This window comes from Festucalex cinctus, chromosome 4, assembly GCF_051991245.1.
Source record: "Festucalex cinctus isolate MCC-2025b chromosome 4, RoL_Fcin_1.0, whole genome shotgun sequence".
NCBI classification, from domain to species: Eukaryota; Metazoa; Chordata; class Actinopteri; order Syngnathiformes; family Syngnathidae; genus Festucalex; species Festucalex cinctus.
The window spans coordinates 5415613-5429193 of NC_135414.1; the positions used below are offsets into that span (position 1 = coordinate 5415613).

General features: G+C 37.7%; 1 protein-coding gene across 4 annotated transcripts in view; it reads right to left on the minus strand.

The window, feature by feature from the left end:
* The window catches only part of dennd2b (DENN domain containing 2B), a 72401-nt gene that overhangs the window by 36920 nt on the left and 21900 nt on the right, over positions 1 to 13581 (minus strand). For all 4 annotated transcript variants that reach the window (XM_077518385.1, XM_077518387.1, XM_077518383.1 and 1 more), the window contains one exon: positions 4392 to 4537. In XM_077518385.1, coding sequence (XP_077374511.1) covers positions 4392 to 4537 — 146 coding nt within the window. The remainder of the gene's footprint in view (positions 1 to 4391; positions 4538 to 13581) is intronic.

Consider the following 13581-nt stretch of genomic DNA (forward strand, 5'->3'; position numbering starts at 1 on the left):
AATCTATCTATCTATCTATCTATCTATCTATCTATCTAGATCCATCCATCCATCCATCCATCCATCCAAAAACAAAGGGCTGCGACCAGTATAGTGAGTCTTGGGGGTTAAACCTCATGCTCTGGTCACGGCTTGCCACGTTCCACCACTGTTCCGCCTCTGTGACTATGTCAGAAGCTAGCAAATTCCCAGTTTGACTTCAAGACCCATCAACTCCCAAGCAGGGAAAATGCCAGCTTCCGTCTGTATGACCTCAAATGACCATAAAGTATAGGGCAAATTCGCTATGGCGTCGGACTAACGTGTCAAACGTGACGCTGTACTAAAACTTAAAGTGCACTAATACGAACTGTGTACATGGGTCCCTGTAAGTAAATTATAGTAGAAATGGGAGAATATGTACATTACAGAGAAATGCAGCCTGACTGAGGGCCAACTTAAATAAAGAAAACATTTGTCATGATTCCAGTTCAACTTAAATAGCTACACTGAGAAATGTCTTTTGGCAACGTCTGACAACTGTGAGAAAGTAAGGGAGTCAAATCAGCCAGATGGGAAACATGGGACTAGCTATACAGTAAGTGAGAGCCTGTACCCCACACTTCCAAACAATAGGAGCACCATTACAAGCAGATCAATCATGGTGCAATGGTTCACTAACCTGACTTACCGTATAGCAAAGTTGGCAATCACTCTTAAGTTGCGTGACATTTTTTTCTTGGCAATGTGGATATAACAAACTGCATGGAATCAAATCTTTTCCAAATAGGTAAATAAATAAATGTGATGTGTATGTTTTACAATGCAACATCAGTATGAACCATCAATACCTAAGCAAGCCAACAAGACATTGTGTTTTCTATGCATGTAAGTCAGTTCAGAGCCAGAGAAAGCATTAGCACTGCAGTTAAGTATCAAAACTTGTAAACTGGTATGATGAGAGGATGGAGTGATGCCCGTTGCTAACTTTTCATACGTAATAAGTTTAAAAGAAAGAAATGTAATAGTATCTTGCAATGGAAAAGAAAATAATACAGCTATTAAATGAGTGTTTTAGCTACTTCCTGAGGGGAAACATGTACTCAGGATGTCAAAAAATGAGTATGTGGAGTATGTTTACCATTAACCCGCCACCCCATCTTTGTTCTGTTATTTTAAGGTTAATTTTTAAACTTTAAGGGGAGTGCAGAGACATGAAAATGTGCTTTCCCGAGTGACACTCTGTGTATCATCAGAGTTGAGCAGAATGAGAAAGACTTACTTGGCCCCTTGCGGTGCAGCAACTCTATTAAACTGAAGCAGTGCTGTAATGAGAGCCTGCTGGGAAAATTACATGTCTGTGAAGCAGCTAATGTACTGCAAGGTACTAGTTACTCCTCTCTAGCACGCAGTATTATGCAAAGGGTGGACACACCTCAACTCCACTCTGTGATTAAACATCTCTGTGTACACAATGGAATCTCCGGCCAGGGTGAGGCACTCAACAAACCATGTATGTATCAGCTTACCCTATGAAATGGACACGCTACAGTATAGAACCCCGATTGTGCATGACAAAAAAGTACATTTGGCAACAGTGTGCGCAAATTTAGTTCGTCTGTCCTGAACTTCTTCTGTCTCCAATCTCATAAGACAAATCACATTAAGTAACAGACAATAGCTTCTATAACAACACCATTACGTGCTAAATACTAATGCAACCCGATACTAAGGCTGGGTATTGCCGCCAACCTCACGATACGATACGTATTGCGATACATATGTGTTCCAATACTTGATCTTCATGGCGATACGTATCTCAATATGTCACATTAATTTTCTTGCATTTTATAATAGTCATATGTATGCCTAAAGGATATGTTTGTTATGCTGACTGACAAAAATATTTTTGTTAGCAGCTCTTCTGGTTTACCACCAAAGCGGTGTGCCTGGTCTAAATTTGCAGCTTTCACAGACACACCGGGAACAATTATTAATAGGCATGAGCCGATATGAGAAAAAATATCAACGTATTAAAATTACAGCTCTAAAATGTGCTTATTTGAAATATTTGGGGAAACAAAAACAGCATTTTTTTCATGTAACACATTCTACTTTGTTTTTAAACAAAATATAGGAAAACTGGTACATTAAGACATGTGCAATGTTAAGTTTATAAGTAAATAAATATTAATATTCTTCCTCTGCTTTAATTTTTCTTAGCAAGACAGAGTGTCCAATCACTAGTGAGCTATTTTTGCATTAATTGAAAGCAATTAACTTCGAAGACGCTGCTGTTTTTTATTTTTTAGCTACAATGCAAGCTGCAACGGCAAACGTTAACTGCCTCTTTAAAGTTAACAAGCAATATCGATTCTGACGCCTGCGTATTGATACGTGTATTGTAATGAGGCCCGCAACGATATATTGCCGTATCGATTTTTTGTGCACACCCCTACCCGATACCGTGTATTCAAAAACCTTCAGCCAGAAGCATTTACAAGAATCTTAGCAGATAATTTTGTCAATGACAGTAACACATTAGAGCGTGACTGAAATGAACAACACAGACGGCTGACTCATAGCATCAGTGTTGTAAAGTGTGTGATTCATTCTCTGCTTCAACAATTCCCTCATTGACACATCATTAATACGTTACACTTGTCTGGCCTCTTTAGCTCAGTGATGCAACTCTAGCAGCAGAAACACAACTGACTTACATTCTAATAACCACTTTAAAAAGTAGGAAAAGACCAGAAGCTTGTACATAAGACCCTTTAAAGGGAATTTAGAAATGTATTTCTAAATGCATTATATGTTTGAAGACAAAGGCTAAAATCATGTACTGTGAAACTGTCAAAGACTGAACTCCGTAATACTGTACTTAATTTTGCACCATTTAATTTTTCGCCCCTTCCTCATTTTAAAGAACATAAGCGCCTCTACATTTAGGTAATTACCGGTAACTAGCGATGCCTACACCCCGAAAAGGTATCTTCCATTTGGATAGCCTGCTGGCATGGCCACTTGAGAGTGCCTCGTTGTCGGTTGTTAAGTGTGCACACATCGCGCAGAGAAAGGAGGAAGTGGGAGGACTGCGAAAATTTCAAATCTTTGTTGTAGAAGCAGTATTTGATTAACAGTTGGCAGTTGAGTGGGGTCTGATTTCAGCACATGCCTACAGCGTTCGAGAGTCGAGAATATTACTTTATTTTCATTTTATAAATGTGACATGTTTTTTTAATCAAACATTTGGCAGGTTGTTAACACTCTTCTGTATGGTGTGTCAAATTTAGTATTTTTTTAAGTAATTTTTTATTTTCACTTTAAAGGATTTTAAGCAAGTGATGATTCAAAGATGTATTATCTGGTCCCGTAACATAGCATACAAAGTACTGATGTGGCAGTCCTTTTCCATTATCTATTTTGGAAAAACTCTTGTTTGTGAGAAAAAAGGGCACTGGAAAACTGCCCTCTGCTACAGCCTCTATACAACCTGAGAAACAATGGGCCCCTTGTTGAGATTTCAATGTTCTTATGCTCTTGGAAGACTATAACACATCCTTAACCACAATGAACTGAGTACATTACTGATCATTCATTCAAAAAGAACGCAAATAATATTATCGTTTGATACAACTTGTGTATCAATATTTCAACAATACTTGGATTTTATTAAGATTTTTTTCATGAAAGATTTTTTTTTCCAACCGAATCTCACATTACAGTTTCATCATGAGACAGTATATATGCAATTGCAAGCCAAGCTTTACTCACACTGACACTCATTTCCAGCACATTAAGTATGCCCATGGGAGCTGACTATGGGAATGGGCAGAAGGCCTGGGGGCTTTTGCTTGTGGAAAGGAATTTGGCTTCGACATCTCCAGCATTTCATGCACACATGATTTCACAAGTAATGACTCAGTGTAAATTACAGTAAACTACTCAACATCCATGTCAGATGGCCTTCAAGTTTGCTTCTGTTTTCGTGGGCAGAAGGAAAATCAAGATTATTGATTGCAATGTATTATCCAGTTCTAGTTTGATTTTTAAATGCAAACTGTAAAAAAAAAGAAAAAGAAAAGTAAACTTTCTGTCCAGTAGCGAAAACTGTTAACCTCATCAATTAAGGTCTCAAAGGGCTTCACAGACCACTTCCGGGATCGCACATTTGCCGTGAACATCACACAGGACAGAAGCAAGAGCAGGGACAAACCCAACAAGGGAACAAGGTTTAGCATATGAATGTTCTTCCATTACTTCTATGTCATCTACACTGTATAATCACGGAAAAATCTAACAACTTCTACTACACTCAACAACTGTCAGTTAAATACACGTCATTTGCTTTACCTACTTTTCATCCAAAAGTGTAATTAGTAGGAAATGTCTCCTTCAAGTATGCTTACCTATTATGTCCTCATATGCATTCTCCTCTAAAGTGCTTTTGGAATTGGGTTGACTCTGCGTCTCTGTGGTTACTGTGCCATTCTCTGAGGGCGAAGACGGGTGTGACGACAATAGGCTTGTAGCATCTGCTGATTCACAAGGCTCTCTAAAGGAAAAGAAAGTAAAATTAGGCTGATTACAATAAGGTGGATTCTATATGTGTACAGGCAAATGGAAATAGAAAATGATAATGAAGTAATAATCCAGAGAGCGAGATAAAAAAATTTATGACATTATCGCTAAAGATCCTTCAGGAGACGGTAAATAATATCTCTTTTCACCGTGTACACCGGCTCGGAGCTCGTAAGGGCAATAAGCCCCGTCCTATTATTGCTAAGTTCGAACATTTTAAACATAAAGAATTGGTAAAAAGTAAAGGACGGGAGCTCAAAGGGACATCTTTCGGGATGAATGATCAATTCCCAAGAGAGATAAACGAGCGGCGAAAAGTACTGTTTCCTATAATGAAACAAAATAGACAGGAGGGTAAACGGACTTCGATGGTCGTTGATAAATTATATATCGACGGCCAGCTATTCCGAAACCCAACCTCGACCCCTTGGCTGTTCTAACTGATAATTGGTAGAGCCGAGTATTGTGTGATTATTTGACGTATGTATATGTATGTGTATGTATATGTCGATATATGTATATATATGTATATGTATATATATGTGTATGTATATGTATGGATAATGGGTTACGAAACTGAGAATATGAATTCATATCATGTATAGGCTATATAATAATAATAATAATAATAATAATAATAATAATAATAATAATATAAAAATATATTCTTAAAAAAATAAAAATAATAATAATAATAAAAATAATAATCTCGCTTAGGTCACTATTTACTGGTGTATTGTTATGTTGAATCCCCCACAGATTTCCTTCACACTCACTTCCCCCCTCGTTTCTTCACTATTACACTTATCTACTTGTTATCTCTCTCTTTATATAAATTATATAAATTGCCTAATTACTCTTTTGCTATCCTACAATATGTTAATATTAATAAGCAGCTTATATAGATGTATACATAAGACTGAGTCTATATTGCTTGTATGCAGAAATTAGTTCTGGTCTCCTGGAATGTGTGTGGCGCTCGCTCCCAGGCAAAAAGAATAAAAATTTTAGACCATCTCTCAAAATTTAAGGCAGATATTTGTCTCCTACAAGAAACCCACTTACAAAAATCAGAAGAAAAATTATTTATAGATAAAAATTTTAGCCAAGTTTACTCTGCCTCCTATAATAGTAGACAAAGAGGTGTCTCTATACTTATACATTAGAATTTATTCTTTACTCTAAATAATATAGTAACAGATTTAGAGGGCCGATATATTATTATCCAGGTAACTATATTTAATAAAGTATATACAATTGGTAATTTATATGCCCCAAATAATGATGACCCGGATTTTTTCCATGAATTTTTCTCTCGATTACTCGATTTAGCAACAAATTCTACTATTATTATTGGAGGGGATTTTAACACGGTCTTAAACCCGTTAATAGATCGTTCTAATAATACGATATATACAAGGCGATTACGATCCGCTAAAGTAATAGATGAATATATGGAGGATTTTGGCCTCAGCGATGGCTGGAGACTTCAAAACCCAACTAAGAAGGAATTTACTTTCTTCTCTGCGGTGCACCGATCATTCTCAAGAATTGATATTTTCCTTACAAATAATTCTATTGTTGATAAAACTGCTATAAAAATACATTCTATAATTGTAAGTGATCATGCACCAGTCTCCCTCACTCTACAAATTGACTCTACCTTTAAACTTCCCCCGATATGGCGTTTTAACATCTCATTACTGAAAGACGTAGAGTTTGATAAAATTATTAGAAGGGAGTGGGCAGATTTTTGGGAAATAAATGACTCTCCAAATATATCTCCATCTCTTCTCTGGGAAGCAGGGAAAGCGGTAATTAGAGGGAAAATTATATCATATTCAACTTATAAAAAGAAACAGGATCAAAAATTTGAAAAATACCTGGAAGATAAAATTAAACAACTAACGGATGAATATGCATTAAACCCAAATAATCAAATATGGATAGAACTACAGAATATAAAAATACAGTTAGATAACATGTTATCTAAAAAGACAGAGTTTATAATACAACAGTTGAGATATAATAATTTTGAACATAATAATAAATCAGGTAAATTCCTGGCAAATCAACTTCAACGGAATCGGGAAAAATCTCTTATAACGGCTATTAAAGATATAAATGGTGAATGCACACAATCACCAGAAGAAATTAACCATATTTTTTATAACTATTATCGAAATCTATACTCAGAAATTAATAGACCTAACCCTGAACATATTGAGGTATTCCTAAATAGCTTAAATATACCTCAGTTATCTACTGAACATAAAGATATTCTAGATGCCCCGCTTACTATAGATGAGTTGTATCGTGCTTTAGACAGTATGCCTAATGGCAGAGCACCTGGTCCGGATGGCTATCCGGCTATATTTTTTAAACATTTCTGGTTAATGTTTGCTCCATTATTTCTAAGAGTAGTAACTGAAATTAAAAGTAAGGGTGATATACGTCAAGATATGAATATAGCAGCAATTAAACTTTTATTAAAGCCAGAAAAAGACCCCACCCTCCCGTCAAGTTACCGACCGATATCACTAATTAATACCGATATTAAAATTATCGCTAAGGCCTTGGCATCTCGACTAGAAACAGTAATCTCGACAATTATTCATAGCGATCAAACAGGTTTTATTAAAGGTCGTCATTCTACTAATAATATTAGGAGGCTTTTTAACTTGATTAGTATGTCACAGCGGTATGATAAAAAGGCAGTTGTTATTTCGCTGGATGCAGAAAAAGCCTTCGATAAAGTTAACTGGTCCTTCCTCTTTGCTGTCTTAAATAAATTCGGCTTCGGGGAGTCATTCATTCAATGGGTCTCAATATTATATGATTCTCCTAAAGCTACAGTTACTACTAATGGGATTACATCACAGAGTTTTACTCTACAAAGGGGAACAAGACAAGGGTGCCCAATGTCTCCTTTATTATTTGCTATATTTATTGAGCCGCTTGCATTAGCTATACGTCAGGATAGACGGATCCAAGGAATCCACTCCGGGACAATAGAACATAAAATTAATATATATGCCGATGATATACTACTCTATTTAGAAGAACCTGCTATCTCGCTAGGGGAAGCATTTAACTTAATAACTAAATTCTCTCACTTATCAGATTACTCTATTAACTGGACAAAATCAACATTATTACCTATTACAGAAAATTCATGGAATCCTACAAGTCAGGATCCACATTACTCCTTTCCTACAGGTAATTTAAAATACTTAGGTGTTAAAATTTCACCAAAGTTAACTGAATTAACTTCTTTAAATTTTTTACCATTATTGGATAGTATCCGTAGTGATCTGGAGCGCTGGAATAATCTTCCGATCTCTTTAATAGGACGGATAGCTACTATAAAAATGAAAGTTTTACCAAAGATTAATTATTTATTTTCAATGATTCCATTTAAACCTACGTCTAACTGGTTCCAATTGCTGGACTCTGCTATCATAAAATTCTATTGGAATAAAAAAAAAGCCAAAATTAGTCTATCTACTCTTCAGGAAAGTAAATCTAAAGGAGGTTTAGAGGCACCAAACTTTATGTACTATTATATAGCTAATCAACTACAATATCTTGTGCTATGGACACAACCCAACAGAGATACTAACTGTTGGTTGGAATTGGAGCAGAAGGATTGTAATAATCTTAGACTGTTAGATTTACTCTTTATTACAAAATCAATAAAACGACATAATTGTTTTAAAAACCCAATGATAGCCGCCACTCTGACTGCCTGGTGGAAGGCATTAGAAATTACAAATTCCCAATTGGCGCCCTGTGGGCTCTCTCCCATTTGGCATAACCCCGACTTTCAACTTAATAATCAGTTGTTCCATTTAAGCTTATGGGAGCAGAAAGGAATTACACACCTTTATCATCTTTTCTCAGATAATAAGTTTATATCGTATACAAACTTGGTCCAGAAATATGAAATAAAAAATGGAAATTTCTTACATTATCTGCAAGTTAAAAGTATGGTTAAGAAACAAATCCCAACACTTCAGGATACGCTCCAACTGCCTGTCTTAGCTAAAGATATTATAAAGCTTTCTCCAACAACAATAAAGAAAATATCAAAAATATATAAGTTATTTTTATACACAAATAAAACGTATTTACCGACTTTAAAATGGGAAAAAGACTTTTCTATAGTTCCGGAACCAGACTTTTGGACCCAAATCTGTGAAAATGTATTTAAAATGACCAAACAGACAAATTTGCAACTTATCCAATATAAGATACTTCATAGAACATATATTACACAATATATGATGAAAAAAATGGGACTCTCTGACTCCGACATTTGTCTCCAGTGCTCACAAAACACTGCCGATACTTATCTTCATGCTTTATGGTCATGTACTCCAGTGATGCATTTCTGGACTAAAATCTTGGAAAAGCTCGCTGATATATTAAACTGTAGGCTTCCTTTATCTCCAAGATTGTGTTTACTAGGTGACTTAACAATAACTGAGCTACCATGTAAACAATCCCAATCTATATTTATAGCCCTTACTATTGCTAAAAAAATAATCCTTGTCAATTGGAAAAATAAACAATCTCTGAATATCGACCACTGGTTAAACTTACTAATAAATTATATCTCAATGGAAAAAATCTCTGCCTTAAATAAAAATCAAGTATCAAGATTTAAACAAATATGGTCTATGTACATAGAATATTTTAATCTTAATTTGGCAACTTAATCCTGCCAAGATTCTGCCTGTTAACGAGAGCCACCACATCGTTACAACTTCTGTTTTCGCTGCTTCTGTATTTGGTATTTTGTATCTGATTGTTTTTATTTTTATATAGTCAGGAACCTAGTTGCTGCTAGTGGGCTCAAGCATACCACACTATACGACACATTACTCACTAACTCCTTAAGATTTATTTCTAGTGGGCACTAAGCATCAACACTTGGTGTTACTGCATGCTAATTAGTCAATTTTCTTGAAGCCGTCCCCCGTGGTCGGGCGGGGGTGGTTCTGCCCCCCCCCCCCCGTTGTCTGCTCGGTAGCGGTTGCGTCTTGGCCGCTCCCTGGGCCCCCTGTGGGGTGCGGTGTTGGGGTGCTTTCCCTGGTGCCCGGGGCGGTGCCGTCCCGGCGTGGTCCGCTGCTCCGTGCCCGGCGGCGCGGTTCGGGGCGGGTGGGCCTCTGGTGTGCCCCGTGGCTCCCTCTCCCCTCCCCCTTCCTCCCCCCCGTCGCCTCTCCCTCCTCGCCTCCTCCCGCCCATCCTCCTCTGCCTCCCGGTCCCTTTTCCCTTGTCGCCATGGATGGATGTACTGGCTTCTATGGATCTCACTCTGCCTTATCGATCCTTCCCTCCTTCCTCTCTTTAGTTTTTCCTCTGGTCTCTTGAGATCTCGCTAAATTTGCTGGAATTTAGAGGCTTCCGGGGTTGGCGTAAGACTTTGATTTTGTAATCATGGGGAAGGCAGGAAGTGTTTGGTCGGTGCTGGATTTCACTTTGATTTATCTTTCTTTTCTCTTCATTTTTTTCTGACCTTTTCTCTGGTCTCCTGACCATTTAAACTTCACGACTCTGGCAAGATTCTGAAGTACCTGGTTAAGGCGAAGGGTAATGGGATATTTATAAGGCTTTAGGTGAATTAATGAGTATAAATTTATACGTATTTGCACGCACACGCACGCACGCACGCACAAACGCACGCACGCAAACGCACACACGCAAACGCACGCACACACAAAAAAAAAAAAAAAAAAAAGAGCAATGATGATAAGACGTTGAATCGGTAAGACTACCGAATGAACAATTCTGAGCTCTTAGAAAACAAATAAAAACTAGAGCTGCGAGCAGCTATAAAGGGCCCTCGCAGCCCGGGCCACGTTGGAGTCCTTGCACGTTGGGGTACTTGCACGTTAGGGTACTGGCACGTTGGGGTACTGGCATATTGGAAGCAAAATTTCTTTGAAAATGGCATAATAAACGTTTACATGTAGAATATTTTTTTTGCCAGTGTGTGTCAAGCTCAACGGGTTTTGGTGATTGTTAAGACCTGCAAAAATCAGCGTCCTTTTTTATTTTTAGGCAATGAGTTGCCCTGATTGGTATTTTTTGTAAAAGTGTATATATACATCATCGCTCGTTGTACTCATTGCACAATGTTACTTTTATTGTCCAAAGGGGCAATCAAAAATGAATAAAACAAAATGGAAACGTACATACGTTTGGATCGGTGTGAAGCCAGTGAACAATTTGAGTGGTGGAAACTAAAAGAATATTCAGAAATGACTTAGTCATCACACTTAGAATGAGTTTACATTTTTTTGTACAAAATACCGTATGTGGATTTTTTTTTTTATATAAGCCTCAAGGGCTAGGTGGCGCTGTATTTATAACTGAATGTTGTCATCGAGATACCTTCAGGCCTTGATTATAAGCATACATGTCAAGTGTGGGATTTTTTTTGGAGCATGTACCGTGGAGTTATTAAGCATATCCTTCATTCACGATATTGCTTTTAATGTCCACAGAGGCTATCAAAAATAAATAAAAATATATATACGTTTGGATAAGTCTGATGCCAGTGAACATTTTGAGTGGTGGAAACTAAAAGAATATTCATAAATGACTTAGTTATCACACTTAGAATGAGTTTACATTTTTTGTACAAAATACCGTATGTGGGGTATTTTTTTTTTATGCCTCAAGGGCTAGGTGGCGCTGCATATATAACTGAATGTTGTCATAGAGATAGCTTCAGGCCTTGACGATAAACATACATGTCAAGTTTGGGATTTTTTGGAGCATGTACCGGGGAGTTATTAAGCATATCCTTTTTCAGTGCGAAACACAAATTTTGATGCCCCGCCTTCATCATATAGTATTTCGAAAGGTCAAGATTTTTCCCCCTGTCGTTGGCTCAGGTCTTGACATGGTCCAGGTCAAGTCTTAACTCAGTCAGATGAAACGTGTAGGAGAAGTGGGCAAAAGTCTGCGCCCTGTGAATGTGCAAAAATTGTCAAAAATGGGACATTCAAAAATTCGTAGCCAACTTCCTGTTCATTTTAGCATATGGGTCCAAGAGACTTTTTTGTAGGTCTTGGGCTCCCTCATACACCTAAAAATATTCGTCGTTCTTGCTTAAACGTACAACCGGGGCTGCTTCGTTAAAAACTTCTAGGGGGCGCTATTGAGTCATTTTTGTAAAAATAGCACAATCAACAATAAAATATTGCTCATTTTACCAGGCCAGATGTGTGTGCCAAGTTTCATGAGTTTCTGTGCATGTTTAGACCCTCAAAACTGGCGTTGTTTTCTTGGCGAACAGCGCTTAGCCACACCCACAGCAATTCGCGAAAACTCACAAACTTCGTGTTGTGACATCATGAAGGCCGAAACCCTCATCTGAGCAAATATGAGGTAGGTCCAGTTAACGTGTTTGGAGAAAAACGTAGAAGAAAATTCGTAAGAAAAAAAATTGCCACTAGGTGGCGCTATCAGTTAGATGAAATATAAGTCAGTAGATGTCTTTAGGGCTGGACTCTCATCAAATGTGTGAAATTTTGAGAAGATAGGATCATCTCGGTCAAGTTAATGCAGCTTTTATTTTCACGAAAAATCTTCAGACTTTGCGTCACCGTAGCGGCCACGCCCTTTGGCGAAAAGTTACAATATTCGGTGTGGGGCATGATCAACATCTTAAGCCTTTTCTGACCAATTTTCAAATGGATCCCTTCAACAAGCTCAGCACAGTAGCTAAAAACGTAAAGTATGACATTTATTGTAACCACTAGGTGGCGCTATATGTATAACTGAATTTTATCATATAGATGTTTTCAGGCCGTGACTATTACGTTGCCTGAGAAGTTTGAGATTTTTTGGAGCTTGAACATGGGAGTTATTAAGCATTTGCTCTTTCTGGACAAATGAAATTTTAAAGGCAATATTTGATGCCCCGCCCCCGTCATATAGTATTTCAAAAAGGCAAGATGTTTTGCCCAGTTTTTCTCTCAGGTCTTGAGATGATAAATGCCAAGTTTGAAGTCAATTGGATGAAAAATGTTTGCAAAGGGGGAAAAAGCATGACCACAGTGAATGTGCCAAAATAGGCCAAAATTGGACATAAAAAAATTCATAGCTCACTTCCTGTACATTTTAGCTACATGGTCCCAATAGACTTTTTTGTGCGTCTCGGGGTGCTACACGTGCCTGCCAATTTTTGTTGCTCTAGCTCAAACGTGCCGGGCTTGGTTTTTATTTTTCTACGCTAGGGGGCGCTATCGAGTCGCATTGTTATGACAACTTAATAATATCAAATTTTTCGCCGGGCCTGAGGAGTGTGCAAAGTTCGGTGAGTTTTCGTGAATGTTTAGGTACCCAAAATCGCGATCGTTTGCGGAGAATAAAGAAGAAGAAGAAGAAGAAGAAGAAGAAGAATTTTTACAAAAACAATAGGGACCTCGCAGCGGTCGCTGCTCGGGCCCTAATAAAAAAATTTAAAAAAAAAAAACATTATAATGAAGTAATCACACAACAAGGCATACAAGGCTCAACGTTTAGTACTGACAATCCCAGCAAAATCCCCAAAAAAGCTTTAATCAGCATATGCTAACAGAAATAGGAAAAAAAATTGGCAGAACAGGAGCACAGAGGATGCCGTCTCCATAGCGCTGCACTCTGTTCTTTCACATTTGAATAATATAAACACCTACGCTAGAATGCTGCTCATAGACTTTAGTTCTACATTCAACACAGTCAGCCCCTCAAAACTCATTGCAAAACTTATAGATCTAGGCATCAGTCCCCTCATGTGCAACTGGTTACTGGACTTCCCGACTAGCCGGCCTCAACATGTCCGGCTAGATCATTATTGTTCATCTACCATCACTATAAATACCGGTGTATCACAAGGCTGTGTGTTGAGTTCCTTCCTTTACTCTCTCTGCACCCATGACTGCAGACCTTTCAGTGGTTCCAACACCATTATTAAGTTTGCAGATGACACCACAGTGATTGGCCTCATCAAAGACAACGATG